The 16837-nt window shown below is 52.6% G+C and overlaps 1 protein-coding gene across 4 annotated transcripts in view; it reads left to right on the top strand.

Moving 5' to 3' along the window:
* ZBTB7C (zinc finger and BTB domain containing 7C) overlaps window positions 1-10162 on the top strand; it is a 384349-nt gene extending 374187 nt beyond the window's left edge. For all 4 annotated transcript variants that reach the window (XM_018039559.1, XM_018039560.1, XM_018039558.1 and 1 more), the window contains one exon: window positions 7289-10162. In XM_018039559.1, coding sequence (XP_017895048.1) covers window positions 7289-7940 — 652 coding nt within the window. In that variant the 3' untranslated portion in view covers window positions 7941-10162. The remainder of the gene's footprint in view (window positions 1-7288) is intronic.

Raw genomic sequence — 16837 nt, 5'->3', positions numbered from 1 at the left:
TCTGGGGACCTTATTAAGATAATATAATGTCATTAGCAGTGGCAGCAGGAAGAGAATTTTTCTCCGACCATCAGGTTACCAAGAAGTCTGGATGGGTGGTGCTGGGAAAGCGTTCTCCTCCCTGGGAGCCTCCAGGACCCATGACCTTTTCCTTTCACTCAGGGGAATGAGACCACAAGTTCTGGCTCATCTTTCTCGACGAGGAGCACTCGGAGCTGGAAGGGGGAATGCCTATTGGGGCTTGCATGGATGTGACTTGGGCTGGCTCCCCGGTGTGGGATAAAGGGATGAGATGGCAGACCAGGGCACAGGGCAAGAGAGGAGCGTGTCAGATTTGGACTGGGGAGTTCTAAGGAGCGGCTCCACACTGGCAGGCCATAGCCATGACCACCCACTGTACATTCAGTGGTCAGCACTGGGTGGAACTCCAGAGCCTCTGGTGGGTTCTTATCCGAGCAGGTTCTGGTACCATCTGGGCCACGTGCTGAATGAGGAAGAAGAGAGCAGGGTCTGGTGGGCAGGGAACACAGAACCCAGGGTCTCCCGAGGGCTACAACCTCCTGGACAGGGCACGGTGATGAGGAACTCCAGCTTCCGGGCCTGGATCTGCCTCTGACAGCTGTGTGACTTTGGCCAAGCCTCCTGCCCTCTCTGGGCTCAGTTCCCCCACGTAACACAAAGGGGTTGAAGCAAGTGCTCCCTAAGTTCACACCCAGGTTTATGACCCCATTTATCACCCAGGATCAGGAAAGCCCTGGACCCCATTACAGCACTTCTCTTTGCCTCCACTTCCTCCCAAGAATGATGGAAACTCAGACTTCCTGGGCTTTAGTGAGATAAAGTATAATCACCTGCACAGTTACACCTCCACTGGAGCTCCCAATTAGTTCTGGCAGGACTGTCCCTGAGCCTGGGTCCCTTTTTCGCATCTGTTGGGGGCCAGTGCTCCTTGCCCATGAATCTGCTGCTTCCTCATCATCTTGCTGTCTAGGTGCCTAACAAGACAGGTCCCCGGGAGCCAGGGACAGGACGGTGGCTCTGCAGGCATGAGGAGCAGCTAAGGAAACAGCACACACGGTGGCCCTGCCCTGGGAATAACACGCCTGGAAAACAAAGACAGCAAGGACAGCCTCTGCCCAAGTGTCCCCATCTGCCAGGAGTGCCTGTGTGGCTGAGTGGGAGCCGCTGAGTGCAGACGGGGAGACAGGGCCCCCAGGACTTGCTGGGCAGGCAATGCTCATACGTAAGTGGCCATCAGAGGGCAGGAGAAGGCGATGCAGACACGTGGTCTTCCGTGGCTCCCTCCTTGCTCCTCGAGTGACCTGCCCTGGGCTGCAGTGTTCAGGTGCTTTGGAAGGTCAGGGCAAAGAATGAGACCTGGGTCAACAGGGGAAGGTACTATGAAAGACTGCACTTAAGTTTGACCTTGAAGAATCCTGGGGATTAGGAGTGGTAGACATTTCGGGCAGGGCAGTTTGCAAGGGTGAAGACAGAGCTGAAGGACGAGGGTGCAGGGCAGAGGAGGGCGGGAATGAGGGGCTCACGGCTGGGAAGGAACAAGCATATCTATGCTTGGACATCTGGAGGGAAACTGAGGATGGAGCGTGGTGTGTCCAAAGATATGCCCAGAATGGGGAGGAGCCAGGGCTGACCAGCATCCATCCCATAATACTGCAGGCTCTGAGCCAGGGGCACTGGCAGTCCAGCTCCTGCTGGCAGAGATGCAAAGACGCAAAGCTGGCTGGAGCAGGGCCCACTAGGGGAGCAGCGTGCCTGTGCGGTATGTGGGTGCAATACTGTGAGGGGGGACAGGGGACTGGCAAAGGAGAGAGGGTGAGTCTTTTTTCCAGCTTTATTGACATATACTTGACATATAACACTGTATATATTTAAGGTGTACAACAGTGATTATTTAATATGCATATATATTGTGAAATGATTACCCACAGTCATGTTAGTTAACACACCCACCACCTGACTTAGTTATCTTTTTTGGTGCTGAAAACATCTAAAATCTATCCTCTTAGTAATTTTCAATTACACAATACAGTGTTGTTCGCTATAGTCACCAAGGGCCCCCAGATCTTATTCCTTTGTAACTGGAAGGGGTGAGCTTGTAAGGAGACTCCGAAGCTATTTTAAGGGGTGAGTTAGCACAGAGGTCATTTGACAGGGTTGGGGGGCTTGGAAGATTTTAAGGGGAACCACCGGACTCCTAGCTCTGAAGGAAAGTGACTAAGAGTTCAGCTGCTGAGAGTCAGGCTGGAACATTCCAGCTTCACTCATGATGCCTCTGCCAGCAGATCAAGAGTAGAAGAGTCATGATATATGAAGCCAGCCAGCTAGACATTGAGTATTAGCCCATTACCCAGATGCAAATGCTCTCAGAATGCTAAAGTCTTCCCTAGTGGCTCAGGTGGTAAAGAATTTGCCTGCAATGCAGGAGACCCAGGTTTGATCCCTGGGTCAGGATGATCCCCTGGAGAAGGGAATGGCACCCCACTCCAGTGTTCTTGTCTGGAGAATCCATGGACAGAGGAGCCCGATGGGCTACAATCCATGGAGGTCACAAAGAGTCAGATACAACTAAGCAACTAACAGACACATTGAGCCTCCCATTTTAGAGGTCGGGAAACTGAGGCCCAGGGCAGCTAAGGACCTGGTCTGGTTCTTGGAGTGTGCCGAGCCAGGGCCCAGCTCTGCCAACACACTTGCGCATCATATCCATATGGAAAGGCCATTACTGACATAAGGAGGCTGGGCCACCTTAGAAAGCCATTCCTTCCCTGGAAATGGGCCGGGTTGGATCAGTGTTTTCAAGGTCCTGGGAAGCATACTGCTAGCGATGCAGGTTACTCGGCCCCTGATTCAGACATGCTCCCAGTAAACTAAATGATCGCTATTTTTTTTCCAGGACTAACTTAAGAGCTCTGTCCACTCCCCTCCCCACTGCTCGCAGGAAAAGTCTCCCCTGGGGACAGCGGCTCCTGCCCAGGCTGAGCTGCTCCCACAGCTTGGCCCAGCCTAGCCTTCTGGCCCCGGAGACAGAAGGCTGGCTGCCGATGCCCTGGTGTGACTGTCTGGGCTGCACTTTTTGAGGCAGTCCCTACAGGCCTCAGGCTGGGAACACTCGTTAGGAAATCCTCCAAAGAGCCTGCAAACAAACCCCGCCCAGTTAGGCCTCCAGGCCCCTCTGCCCCTCACTGCCTGGTACCTTTGGGAAAGCTCTTTGACTTCTCTGAGTCCCCAGCTGCTCTTTGACTTCTCTGAGTCCCCAGCTCTTCTGGGATCCAAGTGAGGAAATTGATCCAGGTGTGTTGAATTAAGCTCATGCAAACCCAGATTCCTGGTCAGTAGGAACTCATGTCTGGCCCTAGGTTCAATTCTGCACAGAGAGGTTAAGTAACTTGCCTAAAGGTCATCCAGCAAGTCAGTGGAAGATCTGCAGCCGGAAGGGGTTCCCACACCCTAATAGGTGTCCCCGTCCTGCACTACACCTTGCTTGTGAATAATGACCTTCCAGGGTCATTAAGATGGTGTATTCACCTGCCTCAAGCAGGCACTCAATGAGACAAAGTTATAGTCACCTTCTCAGCACTTCTCACACACGTGGGCCAGTCGCTACTGAGGTGTGATTTATTTTAGATGCTGGAATGAAAAGCTCAGAAGAGCACTGCATATTTAAAGGAGGCCCTTGACATTTGAAGATTTACTACTTGCATTGTCCACTATTTGAGGGTGACCCTTGGGGTCGATACTATTAAATATATATAATAGTAATTTTTTTAATCGACCTTATAAGGTTGCAGTGAGGACTGAATGAGAAGATGTATTTAAAGCACCACTGGTGACTCTCCACCAGGCCCTCAATCTCCAGGATGGAGTCTCTCAGCCAGTGAGTGAGCTTGGCCGAGCACCGAGCATCAGCATCTCATTAGAACCTGCGTGAGTGTGTGGGGTGCCAAGTCACAGTCCCCAGCACTGTACAGCATCACTCCAAGGGTACAGACAGCACTTTGCACCCCGCCCTTACTTGTTCACACAGGCCACAGTGCAGGACTGAGGACAGAGGCCTGGGCTCTTCTAGTCCCAGCTCGGTCATTATCCTGGTGACCTTAGAGACTTCACCTCCCTGGGCCACCGTTTGCCCCCCAGCCACGTGAAGGATTAACCTAGGCCGGTGGTTCTCAGAGCAGCAGCAGCAGCAGCAGTGGCATCTGAAAGCTTGTTCAAAATGCAAATTCTCTGCTTTCTCCCCACAGACCTCCTGACTCAGGCTGTCTGGGAGGGGAGCCCAGCCCTCCGTGTTTCATCAAACCCTAATAATGGCTCATTACCTTTGAGGCCCACTAGCCTAGATGCTAAGTCCCCTTCCTGCTCCAAAATCCAATCACCTGGATGAAATGTGGATTACGGAGACCCTAAGAGCAGGATGCTGGTGGGGGAGGGCGCATGAGATGTCACAGCAGGATACTCATTGTGCAGTTGAGGGGCAGCTGGTGGGTTGTGGGCAGGGCAGGGACCCGGGGGTGGGGGCTTCTGGTGTGTGGAGAATACCAACCCTCCCGTCCTCCTCCCTGCCCGCCCCCCTCTCCACCCTCACCTCCCAGGTGCCCGCCCCACCTTCTAGAGACGGATCCATCCTCCTGATCCTTCTCCCCTGCTCCCCCACAGCATGCTCATGAAAGTCCTTTTCTCTCCCGCTCCGCCCCTGGGGAGCTAGTCAGAAAAAAACGAGAGCCAGCGAGACCTCTAGTGGCCAGGGGGACACCAGGCAGCCAGGACCTGCTCCCGCTGGCGTCCTGGGCTGCTGCTGAGTGTGGTTTAAATCTGGCCATTTTAGGGCGGGTGCCTGGGCTCCACAGCTGCTCCAACCTCAACCCCAAGCCAAAAATGACAGGCAGACGCTCCACCCAAGCCACACCTGCAGGGAGGAGGTGGGAGATGACATAGCTTCCTGGCCTGAGGGGCCTGGTCAAGGAAGGTGCAGAAGACAGCAGAGAGTTCTCATGGCTCCACAGACTCCAACTCGGCCAGCCTGAAAGGCTCCTTTAGCTGGTTTAGGCGGCATTCAGTCTTTATAAAAACAGCCTTGAGATGTCAGTCCTCCTTTCAAGACCACCAGGAAGTGTGTGGAATCCGGCTCAACACGAACCCAAATTTCTGTGCATCATCTCTGCACACCAGGAACTGATGCCTCATGCGAGGTTCAACTCTTGTGCAGAGAGGTTGTTACTCACCTAAGGTCACTCAGTTAGCGGTGGGTCTGCAGCTGGAGTAGGGGCTCCCACACACCCTATGGGAGGCGTTCCGCCACATCATCGCTTACCTCTGAATAATACCACTTAAACCCTGCAAAGCTTTGTCCTAGCTTAGGCTGCGTTCTTGTTGCACCTGGCTCTTTTGTAAACCCTGGAATTGTCTGCAGACAAAGAGGAGAGCCCAGGGCTGGAGCTAAGAAACCACAGCGCAGGAGACTTGAACAACGTGTGCCTGCTCTCTGGAACTCTCAGATTAGTGCTGAGGACAGGCAGGTCCCAACAGCCCAGGGGCTGGGATGGGACCAGGTGAACCCAGAGGGAAGACCCCGTTGCCTGGAGAGAGTGGAGCTGGCAGTGCAATCCAGTATCAGAAGTGGCTGCCCGCTTGGAGAACAATGAAAGATTGCTGACTTTCCGGGGGCCTATGGCCCCAGAAAGTCTATTTTCCATTGTGTGAGACAGGCCCTGACGGAGTGGGTGCTTCATTCTCTCTGATCTTATTCCTAAAAGGTGTTCTGGAGTGACAGAGGCCTTTCAGAACCCAGCTCCCACTCTACTCTCTAATCCAGAGGAGGAACCACACCTGTTTGGAGTGGTGCAGTAGTTGAAGGCGGGCTTTCCAGGTGGTGCTAGTGGTAAAGAACCCACCTGCCAATGCAGGAGATAAGGGTTTGATCCTGGGGAAGAGTCCCTGGAGTAGGAAATGGCAACCCACTCCAGTGTTCTTGCCTGGAGAATCCCTTGGACAGAGGAACCTGGCAGGCTACAGTCTATAGGGTCACAAAGAGTCAGACACGACTGAAGTGGCTTAGCACGTGCGCAGGCGCGTACACACACAGTTCAGTTCAGTTCAGTTCAGTCGCTCAGTCGTCTCCAACTCTTTGAGACCCCATGAATTGTAGCACGCCAGGCCTCCCTGTCCATCACCATCTCCTGGAGTTCACTCAAACTCATGTCCACAAGTCGGTAATGCCATCCAGCCATCTGTCATCCCCTTCTCCTCCTACCCCTAATCCCTCTTAGCATCAGAGTCTTTTCCAATGAGTCAACTCTTTGCATGAGGTGGCCAGCGTACTGGAGTTTCAGCTTTAGCATCATTCTCTCCAAAGAATACCCAGGACTGATCTCATTTAGAATGGACTGGTTGGATCTCCTTGCAGTCCAAGGGACTCTCGAGAGTCTTCTCCAACACCACAGTTCAAAAGCATCAATTCTTTGGTGCTCAGATTTCTTCACAGTCCAACTCTCACATCCATACATGACCACAGGAAAAACCATAGACTTGACTAGAGGACCTTTGTTGGAAAAGCAATGTCTCTGCTTTTGAATATGCTATCTAGGTTGGTCATAACTTTGCTTCCAAGGAGTAAGCATCTTTTAATTTCGTGGCTGCAATCACCATCTGCAGTGATTTTGGAGCCCCAAAAAATAAAGCCTGACACTGTTTCCACTGTTTCCCCATCTATTTGCCATGAAGTGATGAGACCAGATGCCATGATCTTCGTTTTCTGAATGTTGAGCTTTAAGACAATTTTTTCACTCTCCTCTTTCACCTTCATCAAGAGGCTTTTTAGTTCCTCTTCACTTTCTGTCATAAGGGTGGTGTCATCTGCATATCTGAGGTAATTGATATTTCTCCCGGCGATCTTGATTCCAGCTTGTGCTTCTTCCAGCCCAGCGTTTCTCATGATGTACTATGCATAGAAGTTAAATAAACAGGGTGACTATATACAGCCTTGATGTACTCCTTTTCCTATTTGGAACCAGTCTGTTGTTCCATGTCGTAGTTGAAGGTAAATTCTAGCCGGAGTCCCATTCCTGGGGGTTGACACCACGGCAGTAGGGAGCCTTGGCTCCTTCTGGAGGGAGAGCAGCAGAGAGCCAGGGGCGGCCCCTGGGGTTGCAGGCAGGGACTGACTCCCTGCTCTGTGTTGCAGGCAGGGACTGACTCGGGCTCTGTGTTGCAGGCAGGGACTGACTCGGGCTCTGTGTTGCAGGCAGGGACTGACTCGGGCTCTGTGTTGCAGGCAGGACAAGCTGAAGATCCACATGAGAAAGCACACGGGGGAGCGGCCCTATCTGTGCATCCACTGCAACGCCAAGTTCGTGCATAACTACGACCTCAAGAACCACATGCGCATCCACACGGGCGTGAGGCCCTACCAGTGCGAATTCTGCTACAAGAGCTTCACGCGCTCTGACCACCTGCACCGCCACATCAAGCGCCAGAGCTGCCGCATGGCCCGGCCCCGGCGCGGCCGCAAGCCCGCGGCCTGGAGGGCCGCCAGCCTGCTCTTCGGGCCCGGCGGCCCGGCCCCAGAGAAGGCGGCCTTCGTGATGCCCCCCGCGCTGGGCGACGTGGGCGGCCACCTGGGCGGAGCCGCCGTGTGCCTCCCGGGCCCCAGCCCCGCCAAGCACTTCCTGGCGGCGCCCAAGGGCGCGCTGAGCCTGCAGGAGCTGGAGCGGCAGTTCGAGGAGACGCAGATGAAGCTGTTCGGGCGCGCCCAGCTGGAGGCCGAGCGGAACGCAGGGGGCCTCCTGGCCTTCGCGCTGGCCGAGAACGTGGCTGCCGCGCGGCCCTACTTCCCGCTGCCTGACCCCTGGGCCGCGGGCCTGGCCGGCCTCCCGGGGCTCGCCAGCCTCAACCACGTGGCCTCCATGTCTGAAGCCAACAACTAGGCTGGTCCTTGTCCACCCTGGTCCTGCTTCCCCGTCCCCTCCCAGGCCCACCTGCCCCACGCGATGGGTCTGAACCTTTTATTTCAAAAGGAAGAAAAAAAAAAAGCAGCAGCAGTGGTATTTTCCAGGCCTCCTGAGGCAGCTGCCTCCCCTTTGCTGGTGTCTGAGATGGGTGTCTCCTCCCAAGAGGCCTGGCCTCTCCCTGGCTGCCTCTCCCCGCCCTCAAAGAGAAACTCACATGGGCCCATATCACAGCGGAGGCCCCAGGCCACGTGTCCCAAAGCACCTTGTAGCTGTGAGGGTCTAGAAGGAGGGAGGTGGCTTGGCCAGAGGCAGACCAGATGGAGCAGGGAAGAGGGAAGGGCCCTGAGACACACGCGCTGTGAGCCCCACCGCTCTGTGGTGGAGTCCCTGCTAACTCAGTTCCAGTGGCTTCATTCTCCCGGTCTCCAGTAATCCTAGGACCCTTAGGGGAGATGCCCTGTTGGCTGGGAGGCCTCCTGGAGTCAGGAGCGAGGCTCCTGGAATCCAGGCCCATTTTCCCCTCCCTGGCCTGTGACCTTGGACCTCTTCACCCTCTGTATCCCAGTTTCTCCTTGCTGTGAAAGAGGGCTGGTGATTTCATTTCCCTCTCCCACCCACCCACATGCTCATATCTGCCCATGCCTCCAAAGAGAGGCCTCAAGAGAGCAGGAGCTTTGCACTCCTAATGTCCCTGGTGATACTATTTTACTGGACTTAGTTTTATCACAACCATCTTTACATTAGCACAGGTGAGAAATGTGGCCACACTAGACAGGGTGACAGAGGAAGAAGGTTTGGGTGGGGCTTGTCCACAGCCCCCAAGCAGCTTGGGGGAACTCCAAATCCTACCTCCCCTAGGGGCACATCCGGAGACGACCACCTGGCATGGTCCCCACCTCCACATACCCCCGGCAATGCCAGAAGGAGTCTTTCAGGACTCCTGGGGCCAACACAGAAGGACACGGGCCACCTCTCAACACCTGGCTGTTGCCTCCCTCCATCTGATTCCCGGAAACAAAGCGCCCAGTTACCCAGGTGTGTGTTCGCTTTTTGGCTGTGGGCTTCTCGGGGCTTTGACAACTGCTGTGTTTGAACACCCACAGCCTCTCCCTGGCCCCCCGGGGAGGAAGCCGGGTGTCCGGTGTGGGGAGTCCAGCCTTGGCTCCAGGACGGGCATGGAGGGCTCTGTGAGCGAGAGCTGTCCACGCCCTCTCCTGGGCTTTCTGGTGGGTAGCCATCCTGAGAAGGAAGACAGCTGGGGCCTTCCTGATTGCTCCGCTTTCCTGCCCTGCCCTCCCTTTTCTTGCTGAGTTTGCTTTTGTTTCTCAGTAGCCCAGAAGGGAGGCAAGTTCATCTGGGCGGGTGGGCAAGGGCTGGTGTCCCCAACCCTGGAGCTGTGGGCACAGAGACTTCGGCTCTTCCTATCGCCTTGGCTTCTTCCTGAGCAAACACACAAAAAACAAAAAGGCCGGAGAAGACCACAGACTCTGTCACTCTCCCAGCTCCCCCACTCGCTGCAAGAAACCGCTGCCTCCACATACCACCTCCAGCCCTTTGAGCAGAGGGAGCTGTTGCTGACACCCTATGGTCCTCGGATGTCATCTGCTGGGCAGCGCCTCTCAGCTTCCCGTCTCCATCTCTGCCCTTTGCTTCTGGGACCCACCAGCCAACATGCCCACATCCCCCCTCCTCAGTCAAGGGAGTGGGGCTGACCCAAACTTTAAGAGAAAACAAGGGAAGATGAACAAATTAGAATCCAGTGGTGTTGGGGCTTTTGTTTTTATTTTGTAAAGGTAATGACTTCTTATAAACTCAATTTTTCAGACGACTGGTTAGTTCGTTTTGTTTTCTCTTGGCTGCAATTTGGAGTTGTACATTGTAAAATATCCAAAGATGTCGAGTACTGTATGATTAAGAACTTGAAGCAAATGGGTCGTAGGAATGTTTGTGTTTTGTTTCCTTTTTTTTTTTTTCTTTTGGATGTTCCAATTTCCCTGTCTGTCTGTGGGAGAACTTTGGAAGTTTTTCTATTTATAACTTTTTTATGTGATTGCTTTATGTAAAATGACGCTCAACAAGGTTTGCCTTAGTGATTCAAGGGACAATCTTCCATAACTTTGGTCGCACGCCGCATCCCACCAAGAAAAACTCTCAGCTAATTTTCTGGCCTATTTATTAAACAGTATTAACTGACTTGATGAAATGATATTGAGAGTTGCACTTCTGTGAGAGGCGACAGCCACAAGACAATGTGCAGACATTTGTGGCTCGAGAGTTTGACAGTTGGGTGTCACAAACTTATAAAAATGTTGAAGACACCTTTATAAAAAAATTACAAATCTCTGACCCTTATTGAATAATGTGAGGGACAGCGTTTTAAGTAAAAGAAAGCCACAGGTACTCAACTCGCTGGTTCCGTTGATTCCCCTTTGCATTGTCTTGCAGGTGTCAGGGTGGGGGCTTTGAGTCAACTCTACTCAGAACCCAGAGCACAGACTCTTGGAGTAAAATGTATCTTTGAACTGATGGGGAGGCCAGAGCTCAGGTCGTCAGTGGTTCCCTGCAGTTTTGATTCGTGAGGCTTTGCTGGATCTATAAGCTTGTGGATATCCGTGACTCCGAGTGTGAGGTATGTGTATGTGTGTGTGTGTGTTCACATGTGCAGATACAGCCTTTGGTGTGTGAGCAAGGGGGAGTGAAAGGGCTGCTGACCATTTTAACATAACAGTCCTACCAGTCACCTAGCTTGGCATCCAGAGTAACCTGTGGCTGGCCTTACTTCCATCTCAGCCTTTCTCCTTTTACTCCCTGGCACTGGCACTGGACTTCTCTTCTTTATTAACCTGATCCTCTCTCCCAATCAGGGAACATTAGACCCTGAAGAAGGTAAGGGAATAAAATGGGGTCAACCTTACTCAGAACCCAGAGCACCGATTCTTGGAGTAAAATTGATCTTTGAGCTGCATTTTCTATATAAGCAAGGGTTAACCTAGAGTTGCTTTTCTGTCTTCAGCTCCCCTTTCTTGCCGCGGTAAGCACTCTTATGAATGCAATGCAACATTTCTCAGCACAGGGGGAACACGGATCTGGGTTTCAGATCCAGACTACAGGCTGTGTGTCCTCAGGCTAATCGCTTTCCTACCTTGGTCCTCACTTGCCTAATTCAATAGGAGATTGAGTTTCTCCAAGAAACTCAGGAACTTAGAGCTTCTGCAAGTTTTCTACCCACCTTAAATACCCCTCAGCCAAGGGAGCCTGCCAATTGGAAGATTGTGAACTGAATTTTTTTAAAATAGCCTGAAGCAACCTTCCCCATAGTACAAAGCTCCTCTGAAGTCTCCTGTTGTGGCTCTGAAATTCACCTTTTGGCATTCTGATACACAAGGGGCTTCCTTCCTGGCTCAGTTGGTAAAGAATCCACCTACAATGCGAGAGATCCAGGTTCAATCCCTGGGTCAGGAAGATCCTCTGGAGAAGGAAATGGCAGCCCACTCCGGTATTCTTGCCTGGAAAACCCCATGGGCAGAGGAGCCTGGTGGGCTACAGTCCATAGTGTCACAGAGTTGAATAGGACTAATGCGACTAAACTGCGACACAGTAGGTATGGGTTTGTCTTAATTTTAAAATACTGTCTTGAACGTGACTTGCCTTTCCTCCAGGATCTTCTAGTAAAGTCAATGCCCCTTGGCTGCCTCGCAGCTTGGAGAGACCCAAGCGCGTGGCTGACTGAGGACCTGAGGATAAACCTGGCCCCGTGCAAGGAAAAGGGGGACAGCTGCTTGTCACGGTCTGGCTCAGCTCGTGTATTCCAGCATCACTGGGTCCCCTTTCTGGGGATCGGTGTCCACTGAGCACCAGAGGTGAACAGGGGGAAAGGATAAGGAAGTGGGCCCACTGGACCCTGACTTCTGGCGGCTCCTGAGCTCATGTGAGTGAAGTGGCCTCTAGTCCTGGCCAGTTAGGTGTTTCCCGGAGCCACACAGGACATGGCAGGCTCCCTGATGTGCTCAGGGAGTCGGGGTGCAGAGAGCAAAGGGAGCTTCAGTAGAGAGGCAGGGACAGCAAGGAGGCTGAGGCCACTGAGGATAGCTCAGAGACGCAGGTGCATCTTAACCTGGAGAAGAAGGCTTAAGATATGTTAGAACAGGCCTTGGACCTTCTAAAGTTCTGTTAGGTAGAGAAAGGATCATACCAAAAGTTTGGCTAAATCAAACCAATAGGGGAGAGATTCCAGGAGACAGCTAGGTGCCCAAGCAAAGGAAGATAACCTCCCAGCACATGGAATTGTCCTAAAGGGGAATGAGATCCCTTGTGAGGGAGTGAGCTCTTGGTCACTGGAAGGGTTTAACCTCGCCTTCCAAGAAGCAAAGATTCCTACGTGGAAGGAGGGCTTTCTGGATGGCCTGTCCCTTGAGTCACGCCATCTGACTTATGAAAAGGAGAATATATATCCTCATGGAAGAAGGACCTTACCAGGGACAGGGGGCGATGAGCGAAGAAGACAAATTGGGACACCTTCACAAAACTCCGTGTGGGGGTTTATGGCTGCCTGCTGCCCGCTAGCCAACCCCCCACCCCCAGCCCAGTGACCTACAGCAGCTTGGGGCCGAGAAACAGGACTCAGTGTAGAAAAGGCCCTGATTGATTGTAAAATCCCGGAGGTGTGACACAACAGTAATGAAGCAACAGGAAGTTAAGACGGTTTCCCAGCTCAGGCCTTCATCCGAGCCCAGGGCCTGCCCTTCCCGAGGGGCGCAGAGGTCCCCGCCACACCCGGCACACCTCTGCACAGACCCCTCTTCCTCCTCTCCTGGGATCTCACCGCCGGCACTTCCTGCCTGTGCAGTTTCCAGAAACGGGCACAACTGGGTTTCCCCTTGCATTTTCCCGTCTGAGAGCCGGCTGAGGGAGGGCTTCAGAAGGGAAAGTGAGAGGGGGACAGGGAGGCCTCCTCTGTCAACTCCCTTCATCGGAAGAGTCTGTCCCCCAGCCCGCAGAGGTCCCGCAGAAGGGGAACGCGACCCGGGTCCTGCGACAGGTTCTAGAACCAAGAATGTGTGTATCCGAGGCCCCACCTCCCAGTCCCGCCGGGACCCTCCCCTCTGTCCAAACCCTGACCGGAGGAGCCACGGGGCGAACGCGACTCACAGGCTCCCTCTTCCGGCCTCTGCAGCCCCTGCTTCCAATCAAGGTGGAAAGACCGGCCCCAGCAAAGCGAGGTCAGGCCGGCTGATCCCGAGTGAGGGTCTGGAAATCAGACCGGTGGGCAGATACCAGCCTGCCCCAGCCTCACAGCCGCCCCTCTCGCCTTCCCTCCCTGCTTTGGGCACCAGAGGGGAAGGGAGTGGGGGCGGGAGGCAAGCAAACCGCTTCTTTCCTCCCTTCAGGTTTGAAGCATTGAGGATGGAGTCAAACACGCACTTCCAGCAATTCATGGGGAGAGAATTCCCTGGGGGAGGTCCTGCTCATTCTCCCTCCTCACCACACCCTGGGCAGGGATGGCTGTGACCTTGAGGGGCAGCGCCATAGGGCCCACCCAACCAAAAAACATGTGCCCAGAAATAGCCTAATAAATTAAGTCATCTCAAATCTGGACAGTTCTGGAAAACCTCAGAACTGATCACTTTATCTGCACCAGACACATGCGCGCGCACACACACACACACACTCACACACACATACACACACAGAGAGTTATCAGACTAATGATACACAGGCTGATGTCATTCTTCCTTGTAACAATAGGAGACCCAGCAGTGCACCAATGAGACCCAGCAGCAAAGGTTTTCCCCACGAGTCTTCCTGCTGGAGTATTTGTAACGCACACTCTTATTTCCATCCTTTTGGATCCTCTATTTCACCACAAACTCTGACCCTGACAACTAGAGCAAAAGAATAAACAAATCGGTTTCTGGAATAAGGAAGGAAGATAGGGTGAATCAGATCCCGTTCCCGTGTTCCTCTAAAAATGAATAAATTAAGGGCAAACCTTCTGAGTAACATTAGTCTTTATGCCCCTGGGAGACATTTATCTCCATCGGTCAGCTATCTCTTAGCCTATGGGGCACACGTCATTATCCCTATTTGTATCAATCGTGGTTTAGTCAAACACCAGACCTCACCCCAGACAGCTTAAGTAGAAAAGGCTTATATTAAAGAAAATTAAGTCCTTAATAGAATCTCCATAGAGGCCAAAGAGTCAGGCTTGCGGGGCTGCCAAGCTCAGTTGCACAGGTTGCATACTGCACAATATGTCTTTTGAGCTTCTCCGTTCACACCCTAGACAGGGTTGTATAATTGTTATACCATGTAGTAGATTTCTACATCATAGCAATTTCCCAGCAGATGGCAGTAAAGTGTCTGGATGTGGTGCCCTTGTCTAATTTGCACAAGTCCATGGCCTGCAAGCCAGGGACCCAGAACCACCCTTACCCATACTGTGGCCAGTTGCTCCATCAGAGATTTGATCACTGCTGCTGCTGCTCACAGTGCTGTGAAGATGACAGGCCCACACCCCACAGCTCTTCCAACTAACACCAGGCTGAGGACACTGGGACTCGCCCTGTGGCCTACTCTTTACCACCATTCTCCCTAGAAAATGGATTCTACACTTTTGCATGTCCTCCTGTTGCTCTGGTCCTGATGCGTCTGATGGGAGGAGCTCAGGCCCCATGCCTCGGCCAAGCTGCAGGCTGACCAGGAAGTAAGCTTCTGGCTTCTACCTGAGAAGGAAGGATTCACTATGCTAATTCTCCCAACAGAAGACAAATTCCAGTAACGCTGGGTGGCCTCAGAACCTCAGGAGTCCATGCAGTATTTTGCAGAGGAGGGGCCTAAAGCTCCAAGCGGCAAAACTACAAGAATGAGGCTACTGAGTGAGCCCTAGCAGAGTCGGGGCTGGAGGCCCAGTCTGCTGACTCCTGGCCACTGCACCGCACTCTCCTCTTAGAAGCTGAGGCCCAGAAAGAGGCAAGAATGAGGCCCAGGATGAGGGAACCGAAGCTGGCTTAGCCAGAGCTCATACTGGCAGTTCCTCCAGACACCTCAGCCCTCTCCAGCGCTGGTAATCGTCATTCACAGTTTCCCCCTCCCTGAGCCTATGAGACACTCAGAGTTGCCTTTCCAGGCAAGAAGCTTGGTCAGCATGGACCTTTCGTCCCCTCTCCCTCTCACAGCAGATACAGCCATCTCTGCCTTCTTGTTACATCCGGGGGCCTGGAACTTTAACCTACGCTTCTCTGCTTTGTTACTGAAAAATCTGCTTCGTGCTGAGCCTCCCTCCTTAGAATGGGTTTCCTAATTTAATCCCCAAAGCAGAGGCTGAAAGTGTGTTTTAATGAAAGTGGCCTTCTGTTTTGCCATTCCAACATCACTTCTGTAGGAGCCTCACTCTGAAATACAAAAGTGTCTTTTCATTTCCTGGTGGCTGGGATGTCCTACATAGGTGGTGTAGCAGTTGCGGGGAGAGAGGGTGGCTGAGCAAGAAAGAATATGCGAAATGTGCCAGTGTGGACACCCTAAGGGATACTACCTCACTTTCTCCTCCAGAGGGCGCTCCTGGTGTCTGGAAGGATTAAGAGGCTCCCTTCCAGTCCGCATTTAGGCCCCGCCCCCTGCATTTGGGGGGCGGGGCCGGGGGCGGGATACTTGCTCCTGAGCATCCTCCTTCAGCCTCGTTTTTTTTTTGTTCATAGAAAGGAGGTGATAACAATCTACTTGCGGGGCTCTGAGAGGGCCAGAGGGGCCATGGGGAACACCAACCCCAGCTGCCACTTAATAAATGCTCAGTCCACACCCATTTCCTTTTTTCATTCTTCTGCGACCCAGCAATAGCAATTTTTAAAAACCTTTTTGGATGTGGACCATTTTTAAAGTCCTTATTGAATTTTAGCTCAGTCGGTAAAGAATCCACCTGCAATGCAGGAGACCCAGGTTTGATCCCTGGATCGGGAAGATGCCCTAGAGAAGGGAATGGCAACCCACTCCGGTATTCTTGCCTAGGAAATGACATGGACAGAGGAGCCTGGCAGACTACAGTCTATGAGGTCATAAGAGTCAGACACTACTTAGCGACTAAACTACTGCTGCTATTGAATTTGTTACAATACTGCTTCTGTTTTATGCTTTTGGTTTTTTGGCCATGAGATATGTGAGGTCTTAACTCCCTGACCAAGATTCAAACCCACAACCCCTGCACTGGAAGGTGAAGTCTTAACCACTTGACCACCATGGAAGTCCCGAGCATTTTAAATAATTGTGCTTATTTCTGTTTCCTTACATATTTCCTTTTGTTTATTCTTCAAATGGGAAAGGAAGGAAGGAGGGAGGAAAGAGAGTAGGAGGGAGGGGAGGAGAGAGGAGCAGAGCTGCACACATTTCTTATCCCAGTGATTATCTGAGTTGTTTTTTGGATAATCTGATGATGATGGTTAATCAATTGTCAGTTCCTGTGGGGAAGGCTGGGAGAAGGAAGTGGAGGACATCCTCTTTTTAAATCAGAATGATTGAGCTGGTAATTTCTCAGGGTTTGCCTGGCATGTAAATCTGTTTGAAAACACCCAGGGAGATCCACTCAACTTGGCCAGTGTGATTACATGTGGCTGGGCCTCCTCTCCAGAGGCTGCTGGGTTACAGCCCAACCTGCCTCAGCTCCCAGGGCACAAGCAGGGACCACTGGAGGGCTGACAGCATCTGGCAGCCTATACTGGGGGGCCACCTGGAGCTGGTGTACTGAAATAAGAATGTACAGATTGTGACTTGCTGAATTCGGAGGTGAAAGCCACCCACATGGGGATGGCAGGGAGCTCCCTGGGATCGGTTTGATTGAAGGTGCAGTTTTATTAATAAAACACCGAGACAAAGGAAGTAAAGTC

Source organism: Capra hircus, chromosome 24 (assembly GCF_001704415.2).
Source record: "Capra hircus breed San Clemente chromosome 24, ASM170441v1, whole genome shotgun sequence".
NCBI classification, from domain to species: Eukaryota; Metazoa; Chordata; class Mammalia; order Artiodactyla; family Bovidae; genus Capra; species Capra hircus.
Note: the sequence above shows the minus strand (reverse complement) of the source record. Positions and strands in the feature narration are given on the sequence as shown.